At 37.9% G+C, this 14,299-nt stretch overlaps 1 protein-coding gene across 3 annotated transcripts in view; it reads right to left on the reverse strand.

The window, feature by feature from the left end:
- The window catches only part of KPNA1 (karyopherin subunit alpha 1), a 97,326-nt gene extending 83,240 nt beyond the window's left edge, over positions 1–14,086 (reverse strand). The window contains exon 1 of one of the 3 annotated variants that reach the window (XM_074214653.1): positions 13,899–14,086. Coding sequence is in view for 1 of the 3 variants with exons in the window: in XM_074214652.1 (XP_074070753.1) it covers positions 12,584–12,587 (4 nt within the window). In the remaining 2 variants the exon portion in view is untranslated. Of the gene's footprint in view, positions 1–12,583; positions 13,446–13,556; positions 13,578–13,898 lie in introns of those variants that run through there. The other 2 variants (XM_074214655.1, XM_074214652.1) reach the window with 2 other exon arrangements.
- Between the last annotated feature and the right edge of the window lie 213 nt (positions 14,087–14,299).

Consider the following 14,299-nt stretch of genomic DNA (forward strand, 5'->3'; position numbering starts at 1 on the left):
AGAACCTGGGTTCAAATCCGGTCTCAGACACTTAATTACCTAGCTGTGTGGCCTTGGGCAAGCCACTTAACCCCATTTGCCTTGCAAAAAACCTAAAAAAAAATTTGTCATACTGTCCCCTCCAAAAAAGAATTTAAAGAACCTTAAGGACAGGAGCCATTTGTTCTTTTGTCTCTTAACTCTAGCATATCTTTGCACATAACAGAATATAAATGTTTGTTGAATTAGGTATATGAAACACAAAAAAGTAATAATGGTCCCTATTCTGGAAATAGCCTAATTGTAATAGAGAAGACAAAAAAAAGACAATGAAAAAGTCAATTATAAATTACTTAAACTTAATGTTCAAAATAATAAGGCAATGTCTAATTACCAAACATACAATGCAGAAACAAAGAAAAATACAACTGATCTTCATGGTGCTACATAATCATCATCTTATTCAGAAATGGTAGCATAAAAGTGTAGGAAAAAAAAGAAGTTGCTAAAATTCACAAGTTTTTAAACTATAAAGAAACACTGAGTTATCAATGCTGTTCTAATTATATTGACATCATCTAATAACCAGTCAATGTACTAGTGTAAGGACTGAATTATCTCAATATTGCTATTCTTGCCATAAACAAAACCAGAAGATATAATTAAGTTTAAATTAAAAGGTTCAACTATTGTTCTATTAGAAACCAGAAGGGATGGGAATTCAGGGAAGCCTGGGGATTTGCATGAACTGATGCTGAGCAAGATAAGCAGAACCAGAAAAACACTGTATACCCTAACAGCAACATGGGGGTGATGTTCAACCTTGATGGACTCGCTCATTCCATCAGTGCAACAATCAGGAACAATTTTGGGCCATCTTCAATGGAGAATACCACCTGTATCCAGAGAAAGAATTGTGGAGTTTGACAAAGATCAAAGACTATTACCTTTAATTTAGAAAAAAAAACCTGTTCTCTTATTATGTAATTCTGCTCTCTCTTACACTTTATTTTTCTTCCTTAAGGATTTGATTTCTCATAACATTCAACTTAGACCAATGTATATGATGGAAACAATGTAAAGACCAACAGAAAGCCTTCTGTGGGGAGAGGGGAGGGAAGGAAGACTGGGGGAAAAATTGTAAAACTTAAAATCTTAAAGAAAAAAGAAATTAAACGGTTCAATTAATTAAGTTTTATTAAATACATCATGTTTGGCACTGTGCTAGATGCTGAAGAGAAAGACAAGAGTAAAAACAGTCCCTATCTCAAGGAGCTTACTAATCCAATCAAGGGAAACAACAGGTACAGGTAAATATATGCAAAAATTCTCACCAAAAAAAAAAAACCCCACAAAACCTAAAGCCAGTCTGCACTCTGAACAGAGATATCCAAAATCAATTATTTCTACTAAAGTCCTCTGTAATTTAGAACCATGGGGAATCTTTTTTTTTTTTGCCAAGGGCCATGGATTTATAACAACTTATCAACTTAAAATTAGCCTGCTATATTTGGTCAAACATTTAATTAATTCACCCCTAAAAAGTTCCTAGATTTATTTGAATTTCAAGTCCTGCCATAACAATACCAGATCAAATGATTTCATGGTTCTTAACCCAGGCCATTCCTGCCTCTAGTTTTGAGCCTCAAGAGTCTTTGTAACTTAGAGAATTGACTGGAAGCACTGAGAGATTAAAGTGACTTGCCCATGGTCACACATCTATTAAAAGTCAGATGTTGAATTTAATTTCCTGACACCAAGGCCAGTCTTCTATCCACTAAGTCATGTTGCTTCTTGAAAATTAACACATGGTTGAAAAAAAATTACATACTTTACAACTACTAAAAGATATCTAGAAGTTATCAACCTCTGACTATCTTCTATGAGGTCTACCTTCCAATTACTGCCAAAGTTTTAAAAGAATAACTTACAAACACATCTAGAACATGCTTGATAAAAAAAAAAACTATGTAAAGAGAAAGAACAGGCAGGCTTTTGCAAATGATACTCTGAATTATTAGAATATATTATTACACAACTGACTTATTATTACACAACTGACTTAAAAGTTCAGGGAAAATAAGACTCCACTGTGCTTACTAGTCTGTTACAGACAATATTTTGAGTATTTTTAAGCAGCTACTGTATGACAGGAATTGTACTAAATGCTTTGTTTTGCTGAATGAGAATTCCTATTCTGAAGTTGATGAGCTGCACATGCACATGCATATACATGCACAGACAAACACAGAATAAATAAAAAAAATTAATAGAATGCAGCTAAGGATGGAGGCTATATGAGTTGTGATGGAGGTAAAACTGAATGACTACTTTTGAAAATAGAAATGCACTTCCATATTTGGCAAATGGCTGAAAATGTTAGATGACAGAAAGGAGGGCTAAGAAAACAATAACAAAATCATTTGATTTTGGGGAGATTAGAAACCACAGGAGTGCCTTTGACAGAAACAAGAAGTCTGAAAGAAAGGTTTGGAAGGATCCAAGTTATCCTGAGGTTTCTTTCAGATGGGTAGAGTTTTAAAATGGTACGAAGATCCGGTTTGAAATGTCCAAAAAGTGGTGACATTGAGACCAAAGCTCAAAGGAAGACTAAGGCTGGATTTATAAAATTATGAATAGTCTGTACAGAAGTGATTAAATCCACAGGAGTTTAAGAGATGACCGAGAGAGAGTATATGGAAGGCAGTGCAGGACAGGACCTTCTTGAAGCACACCCACAGAAAACAAGTTAAATGTACTAAATAGAGCAAAGGAAACTGAAGACTGGTCAAACAGGTAGGAAGATAATCAGGAAGAGTAGTATCAAGAAAACCTAGAGAGAATATGAAGGAGGAGAGAGTTATCAGTAGCCAATGAATTAAGTCAAGAAGGATAAGCCCTGAGAAAAGACCCTGAGGTTTGGCAACTGATCACTGATTACTTTGGAAAGAGGGATGAAATTAGATGCTAGACTACAAAAGGTTGAGAAGAAAATAAGAGGTTAAAAAGTGTATTTGGAATTAGAGCTCTAGGTCAATAACCTTGGGGTTAATGCCTTCAAGTGAAGGTTTCTTTAAGGCTGAAGAAAAATTGGGTCTATTTGAAGATAGTGAGAATGAGTGGAGATCACTGAAGGGGCAATTTAATGGAGTACACAGAAGTAGGTGGGACCAAAGGGGGGAGGATTGGAAACAAACCAAAAATACATGTTATGAGATGACCAAGATTTAGCTTCAGTAAAGATGACAAAGGATTTAGCCTCAGTAAAGACATTCTTTATCAAACAGGAGTAGGGGATTTTGTGAAGGTGTTTTAAGAAGAGAAGAGTGAATTCATAGTAAAATTACCTTAATTTTCTCAATAGTTAATAGACATATGTGCCAGGCACTGTGCTAAGCTCTGAAAATACAGAATAAAAAAAAAAAGATAGTCCCTGCCCTTCAAAGAGCTTGCAATCTGGGGGGGGGGGGGGGGGGGGAAGAACACACACAAAAGTAAAGTGAAAAGGGAGGAGAAGGAAGAGTGCCCTACAGGAGAGTGGGAGACATGGTGGAGGAGTCAGAGAAGTCCCAAAGTAGGGCAACCAGATGAGAAATGAATTCTAAAATGAACGTTCTCCTAGAACAGAATTTTGGAGTTCATGTTTCCACTCTCCAATCCAAGGCAAGAATGATAAGGTAGTTACCAAGGCTGATAGAAGAGGGGGAGGGAGAAGTGTGGAGACTTAAAAAACTTAATAGTTCCTTATTTTCAACTATCTTCAAATATATCTATTTGCTTGCCCCATAGTAACTTCTAATTAAACATGTTCAAAATTGAATTCTGACCTCTTAGAATGAAGTGTTAGAATGGAAATAGTAACAAATAGGAAAGACCAAATAACCTGAGTTTTACTCCTAGCACACTAGTATAAGACAGTACATTAGTGGCTCTAAATCCTAAAGAAAATACATACACTTAAAATGTTTAGCCTCTGAAATAAAATGTACATAAAATAAATATAATTAGTCAACTGCTCTCCCAAGTATAATCTAAAGGAGTCTCTGATCTGAAAAAAGAAGTCAACAAATTAATGTACACACTATCAACCAACACTGATTATATATTACCCTGAGATAAAAGTTGTGTGTCCCCATTGTCCAGTTCCTTATCTTCTTGGGAGAGGTGGCTCAGAGGATAGAGCACCAGTCCTAGAGTCAGGAGGACCTGAGTTCAAATCTAGCCTCTTGACACCAGTTTGTGGCCTTGAGCAAGTCACTTAACTTTGACTGCCTCTCATTCAGAGCTATATCTCCCAGGCATCCTAATTTCATATCTAGCCATTGGACTCAGTTGGCTCTGGAGGAGAAAAGTGAAGCTAGTGACTTAGCACTCAAATCCAATTCAGATGTAAATCACTTCCTTTATGTCATAATCTTTGAGAACAAAGAATAAATATCATCACCATCATCTTCTTGGGAAGGGGGAATTCCAGAGGGAAATTAATTAGGAAGTGAGAATTGATTAGGAAGGATTCAGATCAGCTCTCACCACTCTACAATAATTTATTGCTATGCATGTAAAAGATTTTTAGGGGGTTTTTTAGGTTGTTTTTTTATTTGCAAGGCAAATGGGTTTAAGTGGTTTGCCCAAGGCCACACAGCTAGGTAATTATTAAGTGTCTGAGACCCGATTTGAACCCAGGTACTCCTGACTCCAGGGCCGGTGCTTTATCCACTATGCCACCTAGCCGCCCCCATGTAAAAGATTTCAAACTAATTTATTATCTCTGTATTACAATCTCCTTTCCCTTAATTCAAGAAATACCAAAAAAAAGTTGACACAAACTTTTTTACTGGCAAGAGAAACACAACCATTATGCTTTTCTTCACTGTTTAGGGGGAAAAAAAAAATCAATGGACTTTCAGAATCAGAAGTAGGTTTATGGCCTCAATCTGCTACTTTAACTAGCTATATGAACTTGAGTATCAATTAAACTCAAGTCTCAGCACCCCTGACTATAAAAATAAAAATATCTACTTCAAGGAATTCTTGGGAAGATCAAATAATGTTTGTGAAAGTATTTGTAACCATAAAAAACCATATAACAAAGGTTATTACTGTTATGAGATATATGTGTGTGTGTGTGTGTGTGTGTGTGTGTGTGTATATATAGACAGTGTACACTGCAACAATGCATATGGTCCCAGTAGCCCATTACTCATGTTGTATACTACAGTTGGTAGCAGAGTAGACAGAGCACCAGGCCTTGGGATCAAGAAGACCAGAGTTCAAATTTGACCTCAGACACTTACTTGCATGACCTGGTCAAGTCACTTAACCAAATTTGCCTCAGTTTTCATTCTCTACAAAATGAGATAGAGAAGGAAAAAAACAAACCACTCCAGCACCTTTGCTAAGAACTTAAAACTCCAAAAGGGGTCATCAAAAGTTGGGCACAATTGGAAATAACTGAATAACAATAATGTAACTAAAATTTGGAAGTTCTCTAGCTTCCTTCATTTTAAAAGTCCCAAGCATTACCAAACTAGCTTCTCAAGATCACTGACTTTTGAATGACTATTTCACCATTTCTTTTCAACCCCTTCCACTATGAAAGACAATGACAAAGAAAAAATTAAAATAGAGGGAAAATTTGGGTAGCATGATAAATATTTATTTTCTTCCTTTTTTTTTCCTTCTGAAAAACAGGCACCCAAAACAATATAGAATAGGGTTATTTTCCCCCTGAACTTTTCCATTTTTTTTGACTAAGCTTTCACCCTTTACCTAAGCTCCCAATCACCAAATACTTCCAATTCCTGTCAATTCTTCTTCCTTTATATTTTGACCTGACTACTAGCCTAGTTTAGACCCTCATTTTCCCTTGCCTGGATTACCATAATAGTCTCTAAATTGTTTTCCCCCACTCCAATTCATCATCCACACATAACTGCCAAAATTATTTTTACTAAAGTCAAAGTTTGATCATATCAACCCCTTAATAAACTCCAGTGACCTCCCTTTTACCTACTGAATCACATAAACTCTTCTGTTTGACACTTAAGCCTCTTCACAACTTCCATTTATTTTACTTTTCATACTTTTATACAATACTCTCCTTCATTCACTAGTGTAGCCAAAATTTCCTTACTATACCCTCACAGAACAGAATTCTATCTCTTTTGTCTGAGAAAGGTTTTTAGTCCATGCTTAGAATGGATTCACTTTCACTGCCACTTAACAGAATCCCTTTTAACCTTCAAGATTCAGATCTAGAGTAATCTTCTATAGAAAACTTTTCTGTACCTCTCACTCACTTTAGGGCTTTGTCCCAAAATTGTCTTTAATGTATTTTGTCCATATATATATATATATACACACACACACACACATACACACACGCACATATATATACATACATACATATATGGGTGTATATCCCCACATATTTATATAGTTCAAAGACAGGTACAGCTTCATTTGTCCTTCTATGCCTAATGCTCAATAGTCCTAGGCACATAGTAAGAGCTTAATACTTGTTCCCTTCCCAGTCCAATTGCTTGATGATTAAATGTTATCTTGATCTTGTATATCTTTATTTTCTTTTTATCTTGGGTACCAATCCCTTTTCAGACATATTTGACAGATTTCCTTCCCCCAATCTTTGCTTGATGCAGTTATCTATTTTTATCTTTTGTGATCATCTTGAAATCTAGTTAAGAACATTTCCACTAATCATAACTTTAAAAGGTATTTGATGTGATTCTCTTCTAATGTTTTTATAGTGTGACCTTTTTTACATGACAATTGCATATCCATTTTGAGTTTAATGTAATATGTCACACAAGATGTTTAACTATACCTAATTTCTTGTTTTCCTAGTATTTGCTACATCAGGAATCTTATCTATGATCTTGGTAATCAATTGCTAAATATCAATTAAGAATATCATAAATAGAATGTTCATCTGGGTTCTGGGTGTGAAATGAGAAAACTGAAAATCCAATAGTATTTTAAAAAAATTATCTTCCTCCATCTCACAATTTTTCTCACTACTGACATAAGAATAATGCCATCTCTGAAGCATAATTCAACCCTCTGTAGATCACTACTGTTTCACACAATGAGGGAAAAGTGGCAGAACCCATCAAAGTAAAAGGAAGCCTGGGAGGATACTGGAGCAGTCAAATAGGTTAAAAAATCACTGAGGTAGTTTGGAGATGAAGTAGGAGAGTAAAATGAAATTATCTAAGAGTTAGTCAAGTAAAGATAAGAAATTAAGAGGTTGGCCAAAGGGTACAGAAAAAAATGCTGAGATGTAAACCAATCCAACCATCTAGAGAACAATATGGAACTATGCAAACTATGGAAAGAGTATTAAAATTGATCATACCTTTGACCCAGCAATTCTAATGCAATGCCTATATCCAGAAGAAATAAAAAAAAAAAAAAACAGGAAAAAACCCCACGTTCTTTTTGCAGTGTCAAAGAATTGGAAACTGAGGAGATGCCCATCAATTGGGGAATGGCTGAACATGTTAAAGTATAAGAATGTTATGGAAAACTATTGTTTTAAATCACGAATGGTCAGACTCTAGAGAAGCATAGAATGAATTACAGGAACTGATGTTGAGTGAAGGGAGCAGAACCAAGAGAACATTGCACACACCAACAACATTGTAGGGGCAGCTAGACAGTACAACATATAGAGCACCAGCCCTGGAGTTAGGAGGATCTGAGTTCAAATCCAACCTCAAGACACTTATTACCTACCCATATGACCTTGGGCAAGTCACTTAGCCTTGCCTTGCCAAAAAAAACCAAACCAAACCCATTGTGAGTAGATCAACCTTGATATGATGCATCTCCTCGAAGTATTTCAGAGAACTAGGACAACCCTAGGAGACAAGCTATGGTCAATGCTATTTCCACCCAGAGGAAGAAAACAAAACAAAAAGAAAAAACCCTACAGAATCTGAATGAACACTATATTCACTTTTTAAAAATGTTTTTTTTATGTATTTCTTTCCTATCTCATTTTTTTCTTTCTTTTCCCTTAATCCTAATTCCTCATACTGAAAATGACTTATCTGAAAACATGATAAACACAAATGTGTATGTACAATATTCACCTATTTGCTGCTAAGGGGAGGGGGGGTGGGAAGGGAAGGTGGAAGAAAATTATGTAACTTAAAAATATGCATATGCATGTGGATGAATGATGAAAAACTTTCATAACAAGTAATGGGAAAAATAAAATATCAATTGGAAAAAAACAGCAAAAATGCACAAGAAAGACAGCAGCTAATGAGGGGCAGAGAAAAATAATAGAGGCGATGACCAAAAGAATGCAGAGAAAAACACCAAGATAGCAGTAGGTAATGGGTAATTAATTCAATCAAGTATCAAATGAAAACATACAACAAATATTTGCATATTACCTACCATACTATGCTCTGCAACTTTAAAAATCTAATCTTAGAAAAACAAGTTTTAAATGGAGTTTAAAAAAAAAAAATCAAGCAGTTTCTTAATCCTGTTGACATGCAGCAAAGTGTTAATTAATTGTATATTATTATATTATTTTAGTTCCATCTTGGAATTTGTATAATTCTGGAACAATTCTGCTTCTTGGGGGTTATTAATAAATTTACCAAAATTCGTTATTCTTTCAATGAGGAATAAAAAAATTTTTTGATATGGAAAAAATATTCCCACCAAATATATCATGAATATTTTAACAATTTGATGAAGTTGTTATGAAATTGTTATACAGATGTATTTAGACTTTTAATAACCATTTTAGCTTAGACTTGAATTAAAAAAAGTGAATTTCATCAGTAAAAATTACCTTTTCTCAAATCTCTGGTACTTCAGTCTTAATACTGTCTTGACTATGTCAAGCATTTTTTTCCTTCACAGCTAGAACCACAAACTATAAACAGGTCTTTTCTCTGTTGTTCCAATCTCAAGAAGTCTATACCAAAAAGTGGAAACATCCATAATTTCTTTGGCTACCAAGTCCTTTTGAAGATCTTTATTTTCAGAGATTAGACCATTTTGAAGCTCAAAAAATTCTTGGCACTGATTTTTCATTTTGGACCACATGTTCCCTTTGCACTTTGATGAGACTGATTCTTATGGGTTGAACATCTCCAGGTCAAGAAGTCATTGCAATATCTCTTAATACTTATCAAAGTGTGCTCTTCAAAAGCCATAATTTTTGCATCTTTCCTTATAATAATGTTCTTCCTTAATAACAAGAGAACTAAAAACACAACAAAAAGTGAGGAATGCAACATTTTGGGAAGGCAGAAAAATATATAATGAAAATATAAAACTAAAAAAATGGAAAGTGAACTGTGACAGTTTTCTAGCACCTATCAAGTCAAACCCTCCAGTGTAACTACTACTTGTACCTGAATCCACTTGGCTCAAGTTGCAAAGAAATTCCACAAAATCTCTAACCAAATGGGCCGTCTAAAACACAAACTGCCCTAACACCAAGTCTCCTTTCCTAGTTTGGTAATTATGGATAAACAACCTCAAAGAAAACATCAAGTTCCCTTTTTCCTCTTTCTCTTATAGTCACAGGTGGATTCCTAAATGTGTTACTGTTGGAAAACAACGCCTGGTAAAAGTCAATAACTTCCTATCTGGCCACTGAACCCCCACGACTTTTAGAGGACAAAATGAGGCTAGTGACTCTGCATAGCCTTCCCTCAAATCCAATTCACTTGCATCCCAAAGCATCATCCTTGACATCATGGTCCTCTTCACAAGGGACAAACAACAATCATAACATTTCTATTAAAAGAACAGCATCATTATACTTTTTTGAAATACGGAGCTCATCACTAAGCATAAAATTCACATTCTGTATTGTTTAAAGTAGAGAAGATATTCCAACCATCTGTCATTCAGCAACTTCAGATAAAATTCTTCAGGTAACTGAACTGTTACCTTTCCTACCAATTGTATCTGTAATTAGTTTTTTCTCCTTTGGCCCAGCAGCTCCAATTCTCCTTTAGAGCCAAAGCAAAACTTCTTCATAGATCAAAAGAGAGGGCCTTGTAACCTTAAAATTAAATATAAGTGGGTGGCTAGGTGGTACAGTGGATAGAGCACCAGCCCTGGAGTCAGAAGTACCTGAGTTCAAATCCAACCTCAGATATAATTACCTAGCTGTGTGGCCTTGGGCAAGCCACTTAACCCCATTTGCCTTGCAAAAAAAAGACCTTAAAAAAACCCTAAAACTAAATATAAGTAAATTGGACCTCTCCAGCAGAACACATAAGTTTTAATTGATATTTATTTCTGCACTTTGACTTGTTTGTTTTGAGGTCTGTATGACTTGTCTTCTCTACTAGATGATAAACTCAAGGATCATTATCTTTTCCGAAGTACTCCTCAGTGTATTATTTAGTACAGGTGTTCTTCATACAACCGGTCTTCAAATATTTAACTGATAAAAATATGACATTAGATTATTACCCTTTCTCACAAACATTATTCTAAAATATTATTTCAGATTAGATATTGTCTTAGTTACTGTATTATTTAAGAGGAATAATACTGACAATAAGTATTAAATCTCCATAAAAGCATTCAAACCCATACTTCTTCAGAAACAGACAATCCAGGTGAGCTACTTACTATAAACTATATTTAGTTGAGCTACTTATGCTAAATTGGATGCCCCTCCCTCACACATTTTTTGAGGAAATGTTATTGTATTTTTTCAATTACATTCAAAGATAGTTTTGGAGGGTGGCTAGGTGGCGCAATGGACAGAGCACCAGCCCTGGAGTCAGGAGTTCAAATGTGACCTCAGACACTTATAATTACCTAGCTGTGTAGCCTTGGGCAAGCCACTTAACCCCATTGCCTAGCAAAAACTAAAAGAAAAGACAAAAAAAAAAGCAAAGATAGTTTTCAACATTCATCTTTTTGTAAACTTTTGACTTCCATATTTTCCTACCTCCCTTTCTTCCCTTCCCCCTCCCCATGACAGTTAAGTAATTTGGTTATATACATGTACAATTATCCTAAACTGGATTTTAGTTTCATACAATATGCCTTATTTTGGAGTCAAAGAAAATCACTCAAAAATCTAGATTAACTGTCCACAGAGGAAAAAAACAGGTGGAAAAGAGCCTATTATCCATATAATGATATTTAACTGGGCAGAAAACTTACTTAACTTTTTTTACTAGTATAAATCTTGTTGAATAGTTGAAAACTGAATAGGACTTAAAAATCTAGATTAACTGCCCACAGAAGGAAAAAAACAGTTGGAAAAGAGCCTATTATCCATATGATATTTAATTGAGCAGAAATTTTACTTAACTTTTTTACTAGTATAAATCTTGTTGAATAGTTGAAAACTGAACAGGAAGTTTCTGAGATTTGCCAAGTTTTTAAAAATGCCAATATTTTCAATTCTACTTTAAAATATCAATATTCTATAGTTTTATTGTACTGAGAACAAGAGATAAGGGACACTACAGTGTCCAAATAACGAAACAAACTAAATCAAAGGGTAATGAAGCAGGTAGATAGAACAAGCAGACCACGATACAAAAAAACATACAATTGCAGAGAAATAGATTTTAAAATGTTTAACTAAAGAAATGTATGGGAGAATAAGTCTGGGTAGATGAAATGAGAGAGAACTGATCCGACAGCAATGTACTCCATTGGTATTCTCATTAAAACAATGGAAAGGAATCAAAACCTGTAACATTTCTGGAGGTACAGGAGTTGCAAATACTGGGCAGGTATAGGAAATACATTCAAATCTAGGATTTTCTCATCACAGTACCCAGCCCTACCAGAAAGCTTGATTGAGTGGCCTAGCTTTGTTGAAATTGAAAGCAATGCTTCCCATCCATCTCTGGTCTTTGGACCCAACGATCATCAGTGCCTTTCCAACTGCTCTACTAGTTCTCCTAGGCTTCCACCCACTCTTATTCCATAAACACTCATCTGTGTCATGGAACCCATGTGCTTCAAAAAGGCTATTTCAATAAGCACATGAAGTAATTTATGTAGTAATTAGTACTCAAAGAATCTAGAAAACAATCTCCGGAGCATTTTCAAAATTAAAAACAGCAAAAACAAGAAATATAAAGGGGGCTGTTAATGAGAACAAAAAAAACCACATCAGATTTATCTATTTGTATGGATTAAATCAAAATTAAGATGTGACTACGGGTCCTCTGACACATCCTAGAGAGAAGACAGTATGGAAGTGAAATATTTAATGAGAACCACATCAGATTTACCCATTTGTATGGATTAAATCGCAATTAAGATGTGACTATGGGTCCTCTGACACTCCTAGAGAGAAGACAGTATGGAAGTAAAGTATTTAATGAGAACCACATCAGATTTACCCATTTGTATGGATTAAATCAAAATTAACATGTGACTAGGGGTCCTCTGACACATCCTAGAGAGAAGACAGTATGGAAGTGAAGTATTTAATGAGAACCACATCAGATTTACCCATTTGTATGGATTAAATTGCAATTAAGATGTGACTATGGGTCCTCTGAAACATCCTAGAGAGAAGACAGTATGGAAGTGAAGTATTTAATGAGAACCACATCAGATTTACCCATTTGTGTGGATTAAGTCAAAATTAAGATGTGACTAGGGGTCCTCTGAGCCATCCTAGAGAGGAGACAGTATGGATGTGAAGTATTTAATGAGAACCACATCAGATTTACCCATTTGTGTGGATTAAGTCAAAATTAGGATGTGACTAGGGGTCCTCTGAGCCATCCTAGAGAGGAGACAGTATGGATGTGAAGTATTTAATGAGAACCACATCAGATTTACCCATTTGTGTGGATTAAGTCAAAATTAAGATGTGACTAGGGGTCCTCTGAAACATCTTAGAGAGAAGACAGTATGGAAGTGAAGTATTTAACGAAAACCACATCAGATTTACCCATTTGTGTGGATTAAGTCAAAATTAAAATGTGACTAGGGGTCCTCTGAGCCATCCTAGAGAGGAGACAGTATGGACGTGAAGTATTTAACGAGAACCACATCAGATTTACCCATTTGTGTGGATTAAATCAAAATTAAGATGTGACTAGGGGTCCTCTGACACATCCTAGAGAGGAGACAGCATGGAAGAGAAATATTTAACGAGAACCACATCAGATTTACCCATTTGTGTGGATTAAATCGCAATTAAGATGTGACTAGGGGTCCTCTGACACATCCTAGAGAGGAGACAGTATGGACGTGAAGTATTTAACGAGAACCACATCACATTTACCCATTTGTGTGGATTAAGTCAAAATTAGGATGTGACTAGGGGTCCTCTGAGCCATCCTAGAGAGGAGACGGTAGGGACGTGGGGCACTTAAGGAGCACACATCAGGTTTACGCATCTGCCCGGACTACACCACCATTACGCGGTGCCTCCGCGCCCTGCGCGACATCCTGAGCGGCCAGTAGGAAGCGGAAGTGACCGCTCGCCCCGCAGGCTCCCCGCCCGGCCTCTCCCGGCCGGCCGCCGCGCGTCACGGCCCAGCTCGGGCTCCAGTCACAGGCGCTTCTGTCATGCCTATAATTACCACACCCCCGTCAGCTCCTCCGGCCCGCGTTGTTATGACATCTGCGCCGGAGCCGCGCCGCGCCCCGCCCCCGGCCCGGCCGGGTCTCCGCCGCCCCCGCGGCCCCCGGCCCGCCTCGCGGGCCCCCGCGGCTCCCCTCCCCTCCCCCCGCGCCGGGCCTCCGCGGCGCCGCCGTTAGCTGCGCGGCGGCCGGGGCCGGCGCTCGCCTCCTCCCCGCCCCCGCCCCGGGCCGCTCCCCGTTCCCCGCGGAGGACGGAGCGGACTGGGGGAGGGAGAAAGGAAAAAGAGGGAGGATCCCTGCGGGCGCCTTCCCCTCCCAACCGCCGCCGCCCGCGCGCCCACCTGGATCCGTGGCAGCCGCCCTCGAGCGCACTACGGGTGAAGCGGGCGCCCAGCGGTCACCGGTTCCCTCAACAGCACCGCCGGCCTGCGGCTTCCGCGGCGCCGACCAGGCCTCGCTCGCTCTCCGCCGCCGCCGCCGCCGCCGCCGAGCAGCCAGACCCGAGAAGCCGGCGTTCGCAGCGCGCCTGCGTGCTAGCGACCTACGGACGTCGGAGCTTGGGAGGGGGCGGCGGGGGGGGGAAGGGAAGGGGAAGCTCGGCTTCTACGCCTGCGCGTTCTCTGTCCCCGACCCAGGCCCCGGAGAGCTTGCTGGGAATTGTAGTTCTACTCCCCGTAGTCGACTTCCGACCAACAGCCCCTCCTCCACCTCCTTGTGTCGAAAAGGAAAAAAAAAGCTGGGG

Source organism: Macrotis lagotis, chromosome 1 (assembly GCF_037893015.1).
Source record: "Macrotis lagotis isolate mMagLag1 chromosome 1, bilby.v1.9.chrom.fasta, whole genome shotgun sequence".
Classification (NCBI taxonomy): domain Eukaryota; kingdom Metazoa; phylum Chordata; class Mammalia; order Peramelemorphia; family Peramelidae; genus Macrotis; species Macrotis lagotis.